The sequence below is a fragment of the Buceros rhinoceros genome, unplaced genomic scaffold (genome assembly GCF_000710305.1).
Source record: "Buceros rhinoceros silvestris isolate BGI_N320 unplaced genomic scaffold, ASM71030v1 scaffold14803, whole genome shotgun sequence".
NCBI classification, from domain to species: domain Eukaryota; kingdom Metazoa; phylum Chordata; class Aves; order Bucerotiformes; family Bucerotidae; genus Buceros; species Buceros rhinoceros.
In genome coordinates this window covers 2,321-22,398 of record NW_010401914.1, presented here as the reverse complement: position 1 = coordinate 22,398, position 20,078 = coordinate 2,321, and the positions used below count along the sequence as shown (strand labels likewise).

At 47.4% G+C, this 20,078-nt stretch overlaps 1 protein-coding gene across 1 annotated transcript in view; it reads right to left on the bottom strand.

Annotated features, from left to right (window-relative positions):
* Positions 1-3,494: 3,494 nt before the first annotated feature.
* The window catches only part of GOLGA2 (golgin A2), a gene marked incomplete at its 5' end in the record, with an annotated part of 17,801 nt that continues 1,217 nt past the window's right edge, over positions 3,495-20,078 (bottom strand). Inside the window, 25 exons of the mRNA XM_010132455.1 lie at positions 3,495-3,745; positions 3,848-4,016; positions 4,202-4,308; positions 4,569-4,671; positions 5,225-5,292; positions 5,436-5,589; positions 6,158-6,246; positions 6,334-6,433; positions 6,710-6,934; positions 7,224-7,337; positions 8,127-8,473; positions 8,978-9,065; positions 9,147-9,254; positions 9,433-9,522; positions 10,530-10,671; positions 10,778-10,836; positions 11,397-11,503; positions 12,170-12,263; positions 12,499-12,561; positions 13,088-13,126; positions 14,912-14,992; positions 15,439-15,498; positions 15,984-16,047; positions 16,192-16,235; positions 16,813-16,947. Coding sequence (XP_010130757.1) covers positions 3,495-3,745; positions 3,848-4,016; positions 4,202-4,308; positions 4,569-4,671; positions 5,225-5,292; positions 5,436-5,589; positions 6,158-6,246; positions 6,334-6,433; positions 6,710-6,934; positions 7,224-7,337; positions 8,127-8,473; positions 8,978-9,065; positions 9,147-9,254; positions 9,433-9,522; positions 10,530-10,671; positions 10,778-10,836; positions 11,397-11,503; positions 12,170-12,263; positions 12,499-12,561; positions 13,088-13,126; positions 14,912-14,992; positions 15,439-15,498; positions 15,984-16,047; positions 16,192-16,235; positions 16,813-16,947 — 2,901 coding nt within the window. The remainder of the gene's footprint in view (positions 3,746-3,847; positions 4,017-4,201; positions 4,309-4,568; positions 4,672-5,224; positions 5,293-5,435; positions 5,590-6,157; positions 6,247-6,333; positions 6,434-6,709; positions 6,935-7,223; positions 7,338-8,126; positions 8,474-8,977; positions 9,066-9,146; positions 9,255-9,432; positions 9,523-10,529; positions 10,672-10,777; positions 10,837-11,396; positions 11,504-12,169; positions 12,264-12,498; positions 12,562-13,087; positions 13,127-14,911; positions 14,993-15,438; positions 15,499-15,983; positions 16,048-16,191; positions 16,236-16,812; positions 16,948-20,078) is intronic.

Genomic DNA, 20,078 nt, shown 5'->3' with positions numbered 1-20,078 from the left:
AGAATATCTATATACATATATATATACACACACATCCAAAAGGTTAACCAGATCCTGCTGTTCTGATGTTGAGTTTTTGAGCCGATTGTTGAATTCTCTGCTGTGTGCAGTTGGGTTATTGTATTACCCCAGACTTGTGGGTGAACTGTCTCAGTGCTGGTAGTAGCTGTGATGCAGTTTGTGATCTACCTGTCACTCTTGTTTATTGGATGAAATAAACGATCGTTTCTGTATAATGAAGGTCTCCATGACTAGAATAAAACCTCTCTCTTTCTCTTGTTCGTTCTCTGGGTGGTTTTCAAACTGTGTTTCATTATAACCTAATCTTTTCATCCCGTAGAGCTTAAAAAGCTCTGCGTGCCAGCAGGTGCTGTCCCTGGTAGGGAGGGTGGAACAGACCTGCATCAGCAGTGGTGCCCAGGAGCTGCAGTAGAGGGAAACAGCTTGTCAGATGTGGAAGGTCACTCCCTTTCCTGCTGTAAAGGAAAATGCCCGGAGGCGCTTCAGTGGTGGACACCCAGAAGGTGGGAGTTCTGCACACAAGATTGCTTGGTCCTTGGAAGGGTGTTTTTGCTGGGGCTGTTTGTAGAACACAGGAAGCAGGTGTTGAGCTGTAGTTTCTCAGTCTTTTGGGCCCGTGTTGGCAGTGCAGGTAACCACAGGCGAACGCACGTGGCCAGCTCCTGCTTGGAAGTCGCTTTTAGGCTGAAGTGGGATTTCTCTACTGGTATTAACCAGGTAAACCTGCTCCTACTGTCCCTGTGCCAAAACAGGGAGAGCTATGGCTCTCGGATCACAGTCACTGCTTTTCACAGTGACAATGACGACGCTTCTCTGTAATCCCTGAACTTTGCAGTCACTGGGATGATGCTGCTATGGGTTCCTGGGGCTCCAGGGCTAATTCTGCAGCAGGAGACCAGTCGCACTGGGGTTACTGACTTAAATCACTGTAATGCTGATGCCTTATTTAGCCCGGAGTGCTGTTTACTACAGTGGGCGGGGGGAGTTGTGGAATCTCCTTAGTAAGACTTTAATAAGCTGAGTATCTGGTGTGGGTGGAGCGAGCAGACTGGATCCCTAGTGATTCCTTCTCGTCTGTTCTAGCTGTCTTGGTCTTGCATGTTTTTGTTGTACCTTCAGCTTCTACACAACCGAGGTGATCTGTCCTGTTAATCCTCACTGGAGCTGGTCCCTCTACCCCTGGTTTATATATAGGGTTGTTCTTAAAAGAGTATTATATTTTCAAAGTAAAACTATGCATTTATTCAAGTAAATATTGGAGCCTTATTTTGCAAAACTAGAAGCCTCTAATTTGCTGGTTGTCAAAGGTTAAGTATGTTCTGGTGAGAATACCAGCTACCCTGCCCAGGCAGGAAGAACAGCCTTGGCAGCCGGTGTCTTTGTTCCACTCCAACAGCTCTTTGCTGTGGTTTGGTGCTTTTTCCTATTTTTCCTCAAGTTGGAAGCACAGGGGTGAAGCCACTGTGCGAAGAGCAGTTCTGCTCTTCCTTCACTCCAAGTAAAGGTGGGCTAAGGGAGACGCTCCTGAAGAGAACGGCTTAAAAATGAATCTGAACCTGCGGTCTGGGTGTGAAATGTAAATCAAAGACTGCTGCCACACCTGAGACCTTGCTCTGTCTACAGGAGGACACTCATGAAGGCCCAGTGTAGTGGGCATTGATGGCAGGGCAGGTCTTCCTCTCACAGTTCATTCTCTGCTTTATTTCTGGCCAAATTTCCAGGGGATTGATGCAGAAGAAATACATCTAGTCGGTGCCCATCTGAATAAGTTTATTCAGAAAGCAAAAACTGTAACAGAATTAAGTCACCTCTGCAATAGGCTGCAACCCTTCACGGGTCTTGTCTCCTTCACAGTACTAGAGTAGAACACCCAATAAATACTTACTGCTGATAATAATGCTCTGTATTAAATCAATTAAACCCCAGCCCTGCCCCTGTTAGTTACGGTACAGATTCAGAACAGCCTGAGCAGGCACAAACACTGCAGAAAGTGCAGTCTCTCTTCAGGGAATGTACAGCATCTTCTGTGGGGACGTGGACACCCCCCAGGTGCCATGAATGGACAGCACTAGTGCCAGTCACATGGAAATTCAAAAACCAGCTTCTGTCTTCCCTGGGTGGGTTTGCAGGGAAGCAGGAACTGTTCTGTGTGCGCTGTTTTCAGCTGTACAGGGGCACAGCACCATGAACTGTGCGCTGCCATTAGGTGAAAAGCTCTCTGCTGTGCTGGTGTAAAGCTGGACCAGGAAGTCTCTCTTCATGGCTGACAAACCCCCCAGGGGAACTGGGTTCCTGAGCTTGTCTCTCTTGTCTTGCTGGGGCAGGAGGGAGGTGGTGGGTCCTGTTTGCGTTGTACAGCTGTGACAAGTTCCTTTTCTCCACTGCTGAAACCAGCTCTCCTCACAACAGGCCCTTCTTGCCTGACAGGCCCGTTTACTTGTGGGGTATCCAAATGCAGTTCAAGGGATTTGCTTTGCTGCTGCTTCAGGGGCCTCTCTCCTCCCCCGTTTTGTTTTCTCCTTAGAATTTAGGTTACAGCCTCATGGCAGTGCTGGGTGCTACCTTTATTGCTGATGTGTGCCCCAGGAACTGAAGCAGGGGCACAGGATCTTGGATTACACCCATATAATGCGCTTCTTAGCAGAATGGGAGAGGAGGAGAGTTAAGTGATGGAGAACTAGAACCCCTAAAGCCCAGAAATTCAAAACAAAGCATGTTTATTAAGTGGTTTCCTTTTACTTATTTCTCCCATTTTTTAAAATAAATAAAACCTTCAGACACATACAAGTGAAACACATCATCCTTCAAAGTGCAGGTACATTTCCACCCCACTCCCAAGAATCACATAAAGCTTTGTCAAGTAACCAAAAAGACTCCAAAGGCCACCCTCAGTCCCTTCCCCCAGCAAGGAGAGTAGATGGGGCTGCCCGGCCGCCTGTATCTAGGGCTGTGTGAGACTGCTGAGGCCAGTTTCAGATACAGCTGCCAGAGGCAGGATGCAGAGGAAAGTGGGAAGTTCAGGATACATAGTATGAAACAAAACCAACCTCTTTAGGGTCCAAAGAGTTCATTGCCGGATAAGTTAGTTACTTTGGGAGCCCTGGAAGGAACTAGGCCAGTTACAGTCATGAGTGAGGGGTCGGAACCGCTGCTCAGTCGCTGCTGTGAAGCTGGCAGCAGTGTCTGGGATAAGGGATTAAGTCATTTTGCCCGAAGTCACAGAATCCCCTGGCCCAGGAGAAGTGCCAGCACCAGCTGCCTCCCAGGATTAGTTTGAGTCTGCCTGTACTCGAAGCACACCAAGTAACAGAAGAAAGAGAAAGGGAAGATGAGGTCTGACGCGATCTCTCTATCCCAAAGCTTTTAAGAAGCTGTTCTGACCAGGGGCACCAAGCCCTTGTACGGGCACGTACAAGTCAGTGAAGTCCTTTCAGGCTCATAGAAAATTGCTGTTAAATAAGATTTAGCGCCACTTAAACTACCATGATTTTGACCTCATCGTTCTCATCTGCACGGTAGAAGAAGGGAATGCAGGGGTTTTCCAGCAGAGAGCCCAGCCTCTCCTGAGGGTTCTGGATTTCTCTGAGAAGCTGCATTATCTGCTTTGCTGTGGGGTCCTCTTGGCTTGGCTGAGCAGCTTTACTGTCGGTAGGGGAGAAACCAGACTGATGAAGAACAGCCGCCTCTTGTTCTGCTTCATCTGATAAACTCACCTCTCGCAGCCCTGTGAGGAACACAGACAAGGCAGGTGGGTCACTTGTCCCCTCGTGCGCAGCACTGAGACCTGGGGTAGTTCCATTTCACACCTGTGCTGGCAGCAGCTTACCTTCCCCATCAGTAGCGTTCAGCTCGATGCGCCTCTCCCCAGGAAGCCCACTGTCATTCTGGCTGGCCAACAGCTCCGGGCTTTGAGCCGCTGCCACGTACTTGCCGTACCATTCATTTCGCTCCCTGACCAGACGCATCACTAAATCCTGCAGTTCCAATAGTTTTATCTGCATCAAAGTAAAGGAAAGCCTATGAAATGTGCACGAAAACGCTGCTCGTTAGCAGCCCTGCCTCTGTCACACAACGAGCAACTCAAAGGTTAAAGGTAACTAAACAACCAGCGAAGGGCTGGACCGTGCAGGCGCTCCCAGGCCTGCCCTGCTGGGGTGGTACTACAGGGAAGATTCCTTGCCTTCATCTCTTCCTTATCCTGGGCCAGTCTGCTGATGTACTCCTCCTTCTCCTGGTGCCGCTGTTTGAGGATAGCCCTCTGGCTCTGGTACAGCGCAATATACTCCCCTGGAATACGAGAGAAGTAGGAGCAGAAAGCGTTAGTGAGGCTGGAGTATGAGCCCTACAGTCAGCACAGCACTACAGGGTGTGAGGATCCAGCAAATCGAGCCCTGGATGAGCTCTAGCCTGGTCGGGCAGCAGTCAGAGACAGGAACTGCTTGGCAGGTGGAGGGCTCCAGCTCCAAAAGCTGCAGGGGACCTTCTACTCCCCAAATAAATAATGCACCGAGCAAGCTTTAGCTTGTGCTGGTGTTGCCTCAACGTACCAATGGTGTCTGTTTCCCCAGAGAGCTGTATGCAGCGATGTTCCAGCTCTTCCAGCCGTTCCTTCATATCGGCTTTCTCACGCATCAGCTCTGTGAAACGGGACTGAACACAAAAATTGGCATCAGTCATCTGACCTGCTCAGGTACAGAGGGTACTAAGTTAACGACAACACCCTCCTTTGCACTAGGGAACAAATCCTGCTGCCTGCACAACTAGTCTCCAACTTGATGCTAGAAAGGAACAGAGAGGACAGAGCTAGAGAAGGTGTAAAAAAGCTCCTCTGCATTCTGGGAAGCAGAAGGGCTTTTCACCTCCGCAGTGCTGGGGCAGCACAGCTCTGCTCATACTCAGCTCCAGCCTGCAGACCACCTGCTTCACCCCAGCAGGGTGAGGGAATTCAGCCTGGAGTTCAGCTGTTCCTTTGGAAGGTGACCACAGCTCCCCGTTAGGCCTTTATGCTCACAGTGTTTGGTGGGGGGAGTTACTGCTGCCAACATTCCCCTGCTGAGACAAGCAGTGACGCTTTTTTTAGGAAGTGGCTTCTTACTATGGAACATCTACTACTCGCCTACGGTTTGTGCTGTCGGGTCTTACAGGGATCACAGTCCAGCTGAGCAGCGCAGCAGCGCTGAACGAGGAGGAGAGCTTTGCTTACCTGTAGTTTCTCCATGGCAGTTTTCAAAGCCTCGTGAACCTCCACTGGAACAGTATCCACAGTGGAACCTGGAAAGGACGTGTAATTTACAGCTCCTTCGTGGACAGGACATGCTCACAAACCCTCTGGATGGGTCTCAGAGGGGCCAGTACAGCGGGCCCAGGCATGCCACCATCATCACCCTGTCCCCAAACGGCACCAGATTTTTTACCTCCACCCAGCGTGACGATACGTTGCTGCTCCTGCCCAAGAGCTGCAATCTGCTGCAGGAGGCTTCTGCACTGCTGCTTCTGGGCAGCCAGCTGCTGCCTCATGTCTTCTCGCTCCTTCTCCACGTGGGACATGGCAGATGTCAAGAAAGCGACCTAAGAAGAATGCCAGAGTAAGCACGTTATGCGTGAAACGTGACCAGTGGTGCATCTCAGGACAGAGGGGAACAGTTTACCCCATTTTATTTATGGGTACACAACCGGAGTACCAAGTGACTGCCCTGAAACCCATCCAGGCAGCAACTTCTGCATCTTTTCTCATTCCCACGTAGTACCAATATGCAGGTTAAACACTAGCCCCCACGATACCTGTTTGACTGCAGTATTTTCCAATTATGACTGTACTTACAGAAAAATCTAGTAGATATTTGACACCATTTCCAAACTACAGACACCATGGTAATTAGAGCTACTCTCCCAGATGACTCCTCCTCATGCTTAAAGCCACTGCCAGACTTCCAGCCTATCCTGCGAGGATGCTGCAAAAGTCTGGGGTTTTTGCTGTGATGCAGAAGGGGCTGTTACACTTCCCTCATTCTGCACCGCAGCTGATAAACAGCCTATTCCACACACCCCGTGGAACCTCTCTGCCATTTAACCTGCCTCCTTTTCCAGGTGTTTGTTTAGAGCTAAACTCAAGGGCTTTTCTACTGTTAAGACTTACCATTTCTTCATGGCTTTCAAACTTTTCTGGGATCACAAATGAAGATTTCTGGATTTCTTCCGTCATCATGTCACTTTCAACTCCGTCTCCTGTAAAAGGAGGAAGGTGGAGAATGAGGTAACACCCCAGAGATCCCAGCTCTGCCTCCTCCCTGGAGACCAGCTGCAGCTGCTCACCCTCCAGTCGGTGCAAAATCCTGCCGTCCAGGTCTGCTGCCAGCTGACTGACTAAGGCTTGCAGCTCCTTGTTTTCTTTAGCTAGAGCTTCGAGACTTTCCTGCAAAAGCGGAACAGAAATCACTGCAACTTGCACAACCCAGACTGCAAACAGTGACTACATCTTCAGGCAGCAGCACCCCACACACAAGCAGTGCTGCTGCTCCAGACAAGTATCATGCACCTGTACTGCACAGGTATCATCAGAGAGTCACAGAACAGCCCAGGGTAGAAGGGACTGAGAAAGATCATCTGGTCCAACCTTTGGTTAATTAACACTTAATGTAGTTAAGCACTTTCCTTCCTGTCTTTCCACTTGCCCCTTTTCTACTGTTACCTTGGTCTGCTGCAGCTCCTTCAGGTGCATTTCCACTGTCACCTTCCCCTGAACCTCCTCATGCTGTAGCCGATCCATGAGCTGTGTCTGAAGCAAGTACTGCTTGTGCAGTTCCTCCTTCTCGGCAGCCAGCTGCTGGTACGCCACGGTGTACTGCTGCAAGTGGCCGTAGCACTGGTCCCGCTGCTCCTGCAGAGCCCGAGCCTCCTGGGTTTTCAGTTCCAGCTAACGTAACAAGATGGAACCATCATGTCAAACCATTTCTGTCAGAAAAGCCAATCCATGTGACATGATCCCAACTGTCAACGTCGCCCCAAAGCCACCAGCTAGGCAGGCAGCCACCATCTGCCCCCACCTGCTGGTCCCCCACATCAGACAGCAGACGATGGGGGAAGGCTCCCAGCTTGTTCATTACAATACCAATTTCCATCCTTCCACCAGCGCTTGGAAAGCTGCCAGCAGTTTGCATCAACTGCCATGGACCTGCCCTGCCACCCCACCGCCTGTTGCTTACTGTGTCTTTGAGCTCCCCCAGGTTCTCCTGCAGCTGCCCAAGCTTCTTGGCCAGCTCCTTCTTCACATGTTGCTCTGACTGTAGAGCACTTGTAACCTCCATGTTTTCATTCGTCTGCAAGACAAATGCCGCTGTATGAGGAAATTACCCTGACCGACAAACTTACATGCTCGATAAACCACGTTCATTCCCAATACAACACAGTGCCATCCTCTGTCTTACTCTGTGGTGTAATTACGGGCAGTAAGTTGATTCTTCAGGGCAGTAAATAACTTATGGAAAGGTTTAGAAGATGGGAGAAGAGCAAGGAAAGAGCCAGGGGAATCAGTGCTGGGACACTGCCAAGAAGAGGCCTGGCGCATCACCCAGCCTGTCAGCTCTGAAGCAGATGGGTGGCATGAATGTTCCAAACAGAGCCACAGACATTCAAAACCAAGAAGAGTTCAGAAAGGACTAAAGAAGAATCAGTGGCTAGACCATGTGTCATTCTGCCAGGGCCCCAAAGAGGAAGCTGTTACATTGGGAAATCAAGAGCAGCAAGGACTGAGGTCCAGACGGGCGAGAGTGACAGCAGCAGGAAAGAAGACTGCTGAGAACGGGCAGATACAGGCACAGAAAGCAGGTATCTTCAAGGCAGGGAAAGAAACAGCCTGACTGCCAGGGAACGAGGGAAAAAGAAGCTGCTCTGGACAGAGGGATTGGCTTATCTGCCAGAGCACCTGCGGGAGTAAGGAATCACAGGGAACCTCCTGGCATGGCAGCGTGTATCACAGCAGGTGGAGCATCCACAGCCCCAGAGGACAAGGGGTGGATAATTCTGCTGCCAGATTTTTTACATCTGTGCTACAAAAGGATTGCACCAGTGAGGGAAGCAGTGGGCAAAGATCCACAAGAGAGACATACCAGTCTGACAAACCCATTCTGCAGCTCAGCCAGCTGCTCCTTCAGCTCCCGATTTTGGCTCAGTGCCCTACTGATCGTGGCCTTGTCACTCTGCATGTCCTCCAGGATCTGCTGCCTGTCCACAGATTCCTCATTGTAGCGCTGCACAGCCTTCTCGAGCTCCAGCAGCCGCTCCTCCTGCTCCCGGTTGAGGTGGCTCAGCTGCTCATTGTCCCGGACCTGGGCCTGGTACTGCCCATGCAATTCCTCCTTCTCCTGCTGCAGCCGCTGGATGTCCTCCTGCAGACTCAGCTCAGCTGCTGTGGGCCCTGCTGGTGCGGAAGGCTCAATATCCATGGGCTTGACTGCTGAGGAGGGCGAAGCAAAAGCAGTTCAGTCGAAGGGCTACATCACCGTGTAGTTCAGGTCACTATTACAAACACAAAGCACACTCCAACCTATAGGGCTCTGTGACCCAGAAGGTATCACCAGCCGCGGTATCCAGTTCTTGCTGCAAGACACTGAGAGGAGCAGAGGAGCAGAACTACCCCAAAACCAAGCACAGCATCCTGCCCCTCACAGCCCTAGCAAAAGCATCCTGCCTTCCCAACTCCTGGGCTAGAGAGGCTGAGAGTACAGTCATAGTAGTCATAAAGTACGTCATAAAGACATAAACAGTCTGTTTCAGGTTGAACTGTGGAAGCAGTTCGCTTGCTGTTTGCTCGGCTGAAAGGTTTCTGAAGGTGACTAGGCCTTCAGCCCCCTTCACAGCTCCAGAGCATCAATCACACCCACTTGCACCCCACATGCAGAAGTTCCTGCGCAGCAGTGACCCAGTTCACCAGCTGGTACCCTGCAGCGTGAAGCCCCACCTGATTTGTTCAGCAGCTCTGCAACACTGGCTTCCAGCTCCCGAATTTGGGCCACATGCTTCTCCTTCTCCTCCGCCATTGCGTGGATCTGCAAGGCCACGCAGGTGACAGTCAGAACAATGACTCCTGCCTATGTCTGTCAAGAGCGGCTTTGATACCGATTTGTTACCTGCTCAGAGAGCTGCTGGACCCGCTGCTGCCAAATGGTCCCCTCCTCCTTCAGTTTCTCTACGTACTGATCTCTTTCTGCCTGGAGCTGGTGAAGTGACTCTGAGAGCTGTTCAAAGCAAAATAAAACACAGAGAAAATCATGTTGGCTAAATAAATTTGGCAGTAACTGCTTAAGGTATAAAGCTTGAAGAAACGAGTGTTAATGCAAAGCTCCGGCTGCATTCTGCTGCCACGCAGTTCTTTACAGACATCAAGATGTGGACTGTATTTCATACACCTCTTACCTGAGCAACCTGGGTGTCCAGGCTCGCCTTCTCCTCCAGTGCCATCTGCAGCTGCTGGTTTGCATCCAGACTCCCTGCCTGATTTGAGAACTGCCAAAAAAAAAATCAGAGTTATAGCAAAACGTTAATAATTTCTGCAAAGCCTTAACCTGAGAGTAACCTGCCACGTGATCCACGTTATAACCTTCTGTAGTTCTTTGAAGTGCTCCAACTCACAGTGAAATCCAATGAAAAAAAAGGAGGGGGAGCAATTAAAATCAAAAAGCTAAGATTTTAGTCTTGTAAAACAGGCTGAATTGGGCAGCTCCTCCCACCTATTTTATATTTTTCTTTCATTAAGAAAAAAGGCTTTAATCAAACAATTTGGCCCAGAAACTTTGTGCATTCCCAGAGCCTGTATTATACAGCCAGATCAAATGGTGTAAAAGCTTGTGACCGAAACATGTCAGGAATTTAAAGCCAACGTCTGGAGCATGTCAGTGGGCCAAGGAGCAAGGCTGGTTCAGTTGACACACAGTACTTTTCCTGGAAAAGTAGCAGTTGGCTTTATTTCAGGGGTAACTTAAGCCACTGTAAGAAAAAAGAGCCGTTTCTTCCCTCACAGGCTCACCTTAACCCCAGGCTTGCTCTCTGAACTGCTCACAGCTGCTTCACACGTTCCCCTTCTCCCTGGCTGCTCTCTCACCTCTCCCCAGCTGATTTCAGTTGCCATTGTCCAGCTCACCCCCTGCTGCTGGGCTGGGTGCAGACACCACCCCTACTCAGCCGGGTTCTCAGTGAGAGGGCACAGCAACCGAGTAACTGAATGTGCAACCAGCACAGGCAGGAAAGTCACTGAGCTTTCACACTCAGGGTGTTCAGTCACCCTCTTGCACTGTCCAGAGCAACATCACAATGTCTTTCCAGCTACTGCTCCAGCTCCTTAGGACACGGACCTCCTGCTCCTCAGAGGCCTCACTGAAAGCCTTTCACTGAGAGGATGTGTTGGTGAGGTTCTGTGCCCTCCTTGAAAAACGAGAGTTAAGTCTCGCCCCTTCTGTCAGAAGCAGAGTCTTACAGTGATCCGTACCCTCGCATCCCAGAAGTATTATGGGTACCTGTTGAATCATCAGTTCAGCCATTTCCAGTTTCTTATGCAAATCCTCCATATCTAGCTTCATAGCTGAGTTCTGGGAAACAAGGGAGTGAACCTTCTCTGACAGCTCCGAATTCTGCTGCTTTATTTCCTCGCTACTTTTGCTGAAACAAACAGACAAGAAGTGGCATCACTGTATGTGCCAGGAGTCTGCGGATGTTGGGGGAGAAGAGCAGCGTTACTCTGCAGTAACCAGCAGAACGGACTTACCTTCGTTTGTACAGTTCCAATTTTAGGTTGTCTCGCTCCTTCACTAACTCTTTATTATGCTGGAGAAAAAGGAAATTATTCATTCACCTACAGACTTTAGCCAAACAAATCAGATGTTAAAAAAACATTTCATTTCACCCTTAGCAGATCATCTAAAGTGGAGAAGGTCCTAACTTTGGGAAAATCCTCAGGAGAGGTTTGCTTAGAGCCCCCTGAATTTGCCAGAAATAAGCCTGCTCAGTCTGTTCAAATGTGATGCTACTAACTGAACATGAGGTGACTTCTGCGTGCTCTGGGTTAGTATCAACGCTGACGCGTCTGTCTGACAGGGACCCTCCTGGGACAAGGTCTCAGAGAAGCTTCTGTTGTGTAGAGCTGGCGAGACTAGTGGGAGAAGGTGCCAGATCTGAAGACAGCAACTGGACCGTATGATTAGTGCTCACACAAACCTGAATGAAGCTTGCCTTGCTCATGAAGAACACAGGGCTCTACAAGGTTAATTAACAATTAACAAGGTTAATTTCTGCCTCTAAGCAGGGACTACAGACTTTGCAGCAGTGTAGTGACGAGCAAATAGCCAAAGGCAGAGCTGCTGGTTAAGCACAGAGGTGACTCTTACCTTCTCCGACTGTTTTTGCTGCATAGAGATGGAGGACAAAGTACGTTCCAGCTCAGATACCCTCTGGCGAGATGACTGTAAATGAGCAGCAAGGTTTTCAGCTTCTCCTGAATGAGTCAAAGGAGAGTCAGTTGAGGTTAGACCACAAAGAGCTTTTTGGAACTGGCTGAACAGCACTTTCTACTATGTCAACAAAGTCTAAAGGACGCACAGAGCTTTGTGAATCAGTAGACCTGGTTCCACTCCTGGCTCTACAGGTGACTCACTAGCAACTGTGGGCAGTAAAGCTCTCTGTAACTACCTTCCTCACTTTTAGAGGGAGATGATGAAACTTCCTTTGCAGAACAATAGACAATATGTTGTTTCAGGGTTTTTTCTACTAGAGTAAATTGCTCAAACTTAGTTCAGAATGAAAGGCTGGGGTAAAACCTACAATAGCAATGACAGCAGGCAGGGAGGGAGTGCGGGAGGGCAGAGAAAAGGAGACAAAGTTTTAAAAGAGAAGACAGACAGAAAGGAACAGTCTGGGGTAGTCTCCAGGCCCAAGCAGTGCTGACAAGGCTTTAGTGACGCACAAAAGGACCTCCGCTGCCGTGGGATCAACATGCTCCTGTTTGGGGGCAGCTACGATGACAGAGGCAGTGACAGTGCCAAGTACTGCTCATTAAGGAGTCAGCGAGTGTTGTGAGCTGGCTGCCAGCTACCACCATGCCTGTGACTTGAAGTCCACAGTTTAACCAACAGCTTGAGCTGGAGCGCTCGCAGTCCAGTACCTGATTTCTGCCGTGCGGCTTGCTGAGTGTGCCCAAGGGCTGTCTGCAGCTCGGACTTCTCAGAAACTAGAATTCCAATAGTCTGGATGTGAACCTTTGAGAAAGAAAAATAAGCTCAGCACAAAACTTTGCTTGTAACTGCAACATACTGCTGCCACAAAAAGACAACTCAGTAGAGGTAAGAGCGCTTGCGGTTAAGTACAGGCGGACTGATTCCCAGTGTCCCTGAGGGAACGGACTCGTAGCTTCCAGGGTATAAGACTGAGTGGTCAGTGATCCAGAGGACAGCAGAACCAGGTGATGTGACCACAGTGGAGGCTCTGCCTTACCTGCAGCTGCTCCCTCAGCGCTGCTTGCTCTTTAGAAAACTTCTGCTCAAACTCCTTCTTTTCCTGTATAAACAAACAATGCCCATTCAGCACAGAAACGTGAATAGTTAACCCTTGTTGGTTGATGTCAAACTAAAAAAGCAGTGATTCATTGGCATTGCTTCCAGCACCTAAATCATAGCAGTATTTTTCAAGATATACTTCATCTTCCATTATTTGAACTACTTCATTATTTATCCACCCCAGATTGGCAACAACAGCGTAGAGCAATCACTGCTAGCGTAAATGCAGCAGGGTTTGAAAGGCAAGCAAATGGCAGGGACTTCAGCTGTAACCTCCTGCCTCCACTGCGCTCCTCCAATACTTGAGCACTTAAATATTAGCTTTTGGCAAAATAAGAATGCTGCCTCCCAGGACTGACTCATGAAGTCAAAATATTCAGCCTTGTGAATATTCAACCTTACAAGTGAAATTGAATCTAACATCAGAGAAGATCACACATGCCTGTGTCACAGTCTGCCATGCTTTCTACTCCTCAGAGAAACAGACACCTACTTCTGTATCTACCCAAAAGTAGGACACACTTTACCTTCTCCAGCTGATTCACTGCTTCTTGGTTCTGCTGTTTCTATGGAAGAAAATCGATGTGCCAGTATTAAGAGAAAATACTCTCACACTGCTGAAACAGATTTTCACTTTAATAAAGTGGGATACACACCCAATTAATGCAAACAGGATTTCCTTATTCATTTCTGTAGAAGACCAGGAAGTTCGTCTGAGCTATTAAAAATAACAAATTTGGGGCTCCCTTCACTAATATACTTTATATGCGGGTGTGTTTTGCATTGCTCAGTACATTACCACCATTCTTCCCAAACACCCCTACTGAAACCTCTGTGTGTTTACATCTGAGCATCCACCAACTGCAGCTAAATTTGCATCCCATATCTATGAAATTAATCAGTCATCTTGCTGAATTAGGGTAGTCACCAAAAACAAACAAACACACCACACAAAAAAAACCCCAAACCCAAACAGAACCCGCAGTCTTTTCGTGTAGCTGGGACCTTAGACCCATATCCCGCTGAACAACTGGCCTTTAAGTCATGCAGAGCCGCACTGGCAGGTTCTGCAGAAGGTGGTGCGAGAGAGAGATGAAGCCAAATGCACAGAGAAGGGGTAGTACTATCCCAGCCATTTCAATCTGAGGGATGAAGTGTCCCTTCCAGCTTGCAGTATTCTATGACTTTAAGTATCTGGCGATTTGCTGAGTGTACATAGTGCATGTCTCCATATGAGGTGCAGGAGACAGAAGTGGCAGCTGTCTGCCCAGGCTGCTGCACAGACTGTGCTGCTGTGTTTGCCATTTGCTGCCGCGGTCCCCCTGGCAGTTTTCTCACAGATGCCTCATAAGTAACTACATAATGAGTACTTTTCCCCCTTCCCAAAGAGTGGACATGGGCCAAGCTGCTACTGCTTCAGTGCATTTTGAAACATGTCTACAGATGGATGGGTGAGGAGTGAGAGGGATTGATTCTAGCGATGCCGGTGCACAACATGACCCGGAAAAGCAAAGGCCCTGCACAGTTCCAGACAAACTGAAAAGCAGCCAAACAAGGACAATCTTGGGTGGGCAATGCGTTGTACCAGGTACCTCTGCAGCCCAGCTAAAAGACAAAAAGAAACTGAAAGGAACAAAAATAACTCAAACCCAAAAATAAAACCACAAGAGGGGTCATGGGGTACACTGGGAAATGTTGAACTTCACGAGAAGTGTAGATTCAGAGAGGAACAAAATGGGGAAAAGTATTTCACACAAGAAAGGCTCTTTTCAGACTGAAACAAGTCCTCTTAGCTGCATTTCTTGCAGTGTTAAAGCTGAAGGCTGAAAAGCAACAGCAGATCCATGCAGGCCACAGGACAAAGCAGTTCATTCATCGTGCCAAGAGAAGCTGAGGATATGATCAGAAACCAGCCCCAGGCCCTCTCTCAGACCTACTGCTCCCACTCTGCTGATATATTTAGAACAGCATCACCACCTGCAGAAGCAGGTTTTCACACTGCTGCCAGCACCAGAATTCTGTATTTCAGGGATTCAGACCAGGACCAGAAATAGCTGTTTTATCAGGAAGCTTATCATCTGGGGAAAGCGTGACAAGCTCAACAGAGCACACTTAAATGGAAACACCACCACTCTGTGCTGGTTCCTCAGATGAGCCAATACATTTAAAAGTGGCCTTAAGAGTTTGATCCTCTTAACAGGTATTCCAGACAGCCCATTTTGTTCCTTACAAAGTGCTGTGTAAGCAGCCTGCCTCGCAGCACCATGAGAACCCATAACCTTGCAGACACCCAGAGAGCATGGAGGAGCAGCAAAGACAACGTCAAACTGGTCAGTTGGATTGTTTCTTACCAATTCCTCTATCTTTGTAACGAGCTGTTTGTTAGTTAGATTGCTGGAATCCAGGGCTACTGCCAGCTCCTGGTAACGTGTCTGATGGGCACATGCAGACAGGAGAAAAAGGAAGGAGCAGAAGAGGAGGAGGGGAGGAAAAAAGCAATAATTAAAAAGGACAGAAAAATAAATCAATATCACAGTTTGATATAATCAAATTCTCCAAACAAAACAAAATTTATGGTTTCAACAAAAGCAGCTGGGATATCAACAGATTTTATACGTTTCTGCCAAGGCTTCATTTTGCCATAAAAGTGAATCAGAAATAAAAACTGCAGTTGCATGGAAGCCTGATTACCCCCAGTCCCCAAACCTGAAACACCTCCAGTGTCTGCCTTCGACTACTGATCACAACTACCCGATTACAGCATAAGACAACACTAGACAGCAGTGGATGTGAACTGCATTCAGCTAGGTGTCAATACGAGATGAACAGCAGCAAATAAAGCAGAAGACCAAAAAGAGAGAGACTGATAACAACTTACTTCCATTTCCTTAATATTTGTGGAAGAAATGGCACTTTCCCCATTCACGTACGATGTAGACTAGAAGTAAACCAGTCAAGTTAAATCAGTTTTATTCCCCAAGGCAACAAATCACTATTAAGTAAGAACCAGCTATCACAGTAACACTCCTTATCTTCACTTCACCCTTCACTTCAGAGGACCACGGCCAGGCACAGAAAACACACTGTTCTGGCCTAGGATAGATGCAGACTCTCCCTGTGACAAGCTGATGTGAATTCTGGAGACTGACTTTGGATGCTTTTCTACGACACCAAGAACACATCTTTTCATGACTACACGCTGTTCATTCATCCCACTCTGCTTTGCTTCCTACTGCCAAATTTTTACATTCCTAAAACAGGATTTTTTGCTTCTCGGTGCTTAAATATCCTATTGTTTAGTAGGATGACTAAACAGTCAGACACCTCTGAGACTGAAGAGTGTGTTCTTGAGCTGGCTGCTTAAAGCTCTACATCCATCATCGAGAGAATTAATAGGACCAGTGGATCAAAACGAGGCCATACCTGAGAAACCAGGCCATTGAGCTGTTCAGACAGCTGGCGGAGACTTTCTGTTGATGAGAAAGACCTGGAACAAAATAAACAAAGAAATACCTTGCAGTGAAAATTTCTGCAAGAAAACTGCCCAGATCAGAGCAGCACTGGGAAGGAACATCACCTTAATTTGTGGGATTGTTGCAAAGCTGTTTGATAAACAAACACAGACACTCACCTGTTCTCATCTAAAGCATTTTTATGATCCTCAGCTTCATGAATCTGTGGATTGAAACACAAAAACTTACAGGCTTGTAAAAGAAGATGGGAGTCACACTTGTGAATGTGTCACTAACACTTGATTACACCTGGGCTCAGGTTCCGCAGTCCTGTCATTAGAAGTTCCCATAGAGCCAGGAACTTAAAACCACCAACTCAGTGGTGTGTTACATCCGTAACAGTAAGCCAGGACTGAGTAACCACTCTGAGTGGTGTGAGCCCAGGTTTCTTGGAATGGAAAAAAGTGGTACAGGCTTTATGTTTATGAATATAGTCAAGCACTTGTTTAAACAGTGCAAGGAAACAGAGACTGATCCAACTGGAGACCTTCTGTCTCATTAAGGGTACTTTCTGCTAATGAAATAGGAATGAAGGGGAAGGAGAGCAGCTTTGGAGGGTGCAGGGGCATGTGCACGCTAGTACTCTCTGCTCTCACAGACAGATGGCGACTAGGTGGAGAGTGGAGAATGTAGTATTTCTAACAGGAGAAAATCTGAACTAGTCATATCTGTGAAGGTTGTCTGTGGATACTGCTAACCAATTTTCAACGGTTCAATGACAATACTCGTAATTCACAAACCTGTGTCAGCTGCATGCTCGCAGGAGCAGGCAGAACAGAACCACAGCTAGGGAGGCTGTTGCTGTTAGATAGCACAGGGACATCGGTAGCAAGCTGTTCAGCATTACGAGTGGCAACATCAGTGTCAAAGTACGCCTGTCACAAAACACATCACAGGAATTACAGCCTTCATGCAAAATAAATGAAAACACACATGAACACGTGACCTTGCAATCTGCCTATGAAAACTAGACAGATGACAACAGTCAATCACTTAGAAACACATGGAAGGGAATCTGTGTTCTCCCCAGAGCAGACAGGTGACTGCATGAACCCCCAAACGCTGTCCCTGCCCTGGGTCCTCTCAGAGCCAGTCTGAAGAATTGGTGTCCGTAATCAAACTTGCTTCTCTAACTCGGGGCAACGTCACCCAACTCTAAGTCCACACACCAGATTTACTGCAAAGGACTTGCCGAAAAGCAAGCGAGGGCAAAGCCAGATGGTAGTACTCTGCTTTGAAAAGCACCACCTTCAAGATGTGTCTGGGGAAAACACAGATCACTGTATGCAAATCAAGATGGAAAAGAACAGGTTAGTGACTACTTGAAAACTGGGTTAGTCAAACTCAAATGCTCCTTCTAAAACTGGGTGAAATTTGTGGCGTGCCATGAACCACAGGTTTAGAAACAGGACATTTACGGACAGGCCAAACGCAGCGTGGCTGGGAGCAGGTGCCTGTGGCCCTGCTGGAGCTGGGAATCCCATGACTGGAAGAATCTAAACTGAATAGAGAAGGGCGAAAAACCTATTTCTGGACAGCGATGCAAGTTCTCATCCAGCCTTCATGGGAGGATGAAGAGCATCTGACGACAACTCTAGAGCCACATTGAACTGGACAATTTCTTCTACCTTGTATAGCACCAGAGAGCCATAAAGGCCCAGAGTGGTGTTCTAGAGTTTTACAGCAGTTTGCTTCATCATCCAGCTCTGGTCAGTCATCACTCAACACTACAAAGCAAATGAGATCATCTGTCAATATTCAGCCCCACGAAGACACTGCAGCTCTCTGCTATCCCATCTGAAAGAGCTCCCTCTTACTTCAGTCGCTTCCTTCTTGGCACTTCATAAGAAACACAAAACCTCCCTCCTGCCATTCCCCATCTACCTGCTGAGCACTGTGCTCCTGAACCAAGCAGCAAGGAGAGTACAGTAACAGTGAGGACAGATTTAATCAAAGCAGTGAGCTGGAAGACTGCAGAGGGAAACAGAATTTTCTCAATTTCTTTTTAGCATGACAGGTACTTGTGCTCTGAAGAAGCAATATGTGTCAGGGCAGGAATTCCCTTAGTTCTTCCAGCTGCAGGTTATTTCACCTTTACTGGTTCAGACTCACATCAATACATGAACATCCGATGGACAGGAGGGACACCTGCCCCAGAACGTCTCAAAAATGTTTCCTGAATTTATTCTGATCAGGACATTCTTTTTGCTTAATGCTTTGAGATGCAAAAAACATCCTTCTTTGACAATAAGCAGCTTTGAAACAAATTTTTAAAAACCAAAAAACCCCAAACTATTTGAACAGCTGAATTTGTTGGAAACAGAGTTAGGAGCAAGACACTTCGCTGGCAGTTATTCATTGTGAGGTTCTAAATAATGTAGAATAAGAAGTTAGTAATTCTGCTTAGCTCAGCATATAGTAGGATCCATTTGCTTTCACACAAAGGCTCCTATTTTGCTGGTTTTTCTCTGTTCCACAGCCAAGAACGCTGAAGTGGGGGAGATGGGAGGGGTCTGCACCAATGGCAGCAGTAGCTCCGACACCAACGATCAGCTTTTCTGCCCTATTAGCATCAAGCGAGTTTCTGAACAGCATTTTCCTGACTCAGGATTTTTACAGGATGGCAACTGGAAAGAGCAATCTTTCTTCATTACATATTGCAATTAAAGATTGGTTTTGAAATTATTCCTAAAACATCAGGCACAGTAATCCACAAATTCCATAACAGCTGATCAGATCAAAACGTATCTCTCCATGCTAAGGAAACAGACTAAAAAAACTGGTAAAACAAGGATGAATAGAAGTAATAGTTCTCCACTTTCAGGACTAAAACTGTAGACACAGGCAGGCCATCACTGCAAGATCATCTTAGCAATGGCACTGAACCACCCACCTTCATCTCACCCCCCCAATGTGAAACAAGTCTCTTTCTCCGAGATCTAACTTAGACTGAGCTTCCAAAAACAGAAGTCTGAAAGCAGACCCCATGGCACGAGTGGAACTTCAGTCAAAATACATGTTTTCTGATGCTGGACAGGCACATCCAGCACCCTTGAAGCTGGCAACGTGTCTTCATGTTCCACTGATATGCAACCTACACGTAACCAGGTCCAGCTGGAGGAACTTTCTGCTGTTCTCTCTGCACGCTGGACAGAGCAGCTGCTGTGTTATCACACAAAAAAGGGGAAAAAGGGACACAAAGGCAATTCAGCGTGAACTCCATGCCATCACTGCAGCTATGTGGTACCCCTGGTGATTACAATAGTTATATTGCTGGAGTCACATGGATGTGCACTAAATATAATAATGAGTGAGTTTACTGCAACTACGTTGAAGCAATGGTAGGGAAATACCAAAATGATACCAGTGAAAATGAAAAGCAGAGCTCTGGTACAACAAAATTGGAAGAAAACTCTGGGCAACAAAATTTGACTTCCCCGAGTTTCTATTGCAATTTCATCCCACCAGCTAAAAGTGAATTCTTGCAGCTACATGGTGTTATTCTTAATAGGAGACCTACAGTGCTGACTGATGAGATTATCTCCCACATTTTAACACTTTTGGTGTAACAGCTCTGTCCTTTAGCTTCCTTTCTGTTATATTTCTTCCTTATAGTATACTCATGAAAATATTAAAAAAAAAAAAAAAAAAAAGGCTCTTTGTTTACATTTGCTCCTGAACACATTTCTCTTGCTTATTGGCAAAGTCCCCGGTCTTTCCACTTCAGGAGCTTGGGAACATAACATGCTAAAACCTGTAAATGCTTGACTTGGAGTATCTGACTTCCTGCCTAAACATATTTAGACCCATGGTACGTGCCAGACTGTACATCACCTGGACACGTTTCATGGCCTGTCCTAGAGCGGGTCAGCTCGAAGAACTCGCCAGCTCGCTCAGGGCAGCTGCTTGCCTGGAGATGAGCAGAAACATGCCTTTCAGAAACAAGGCTCTAGGAACTAAAGCAGGGATGTGCAGAACAGGAGAAATATGGACTAAGGAAACTCTA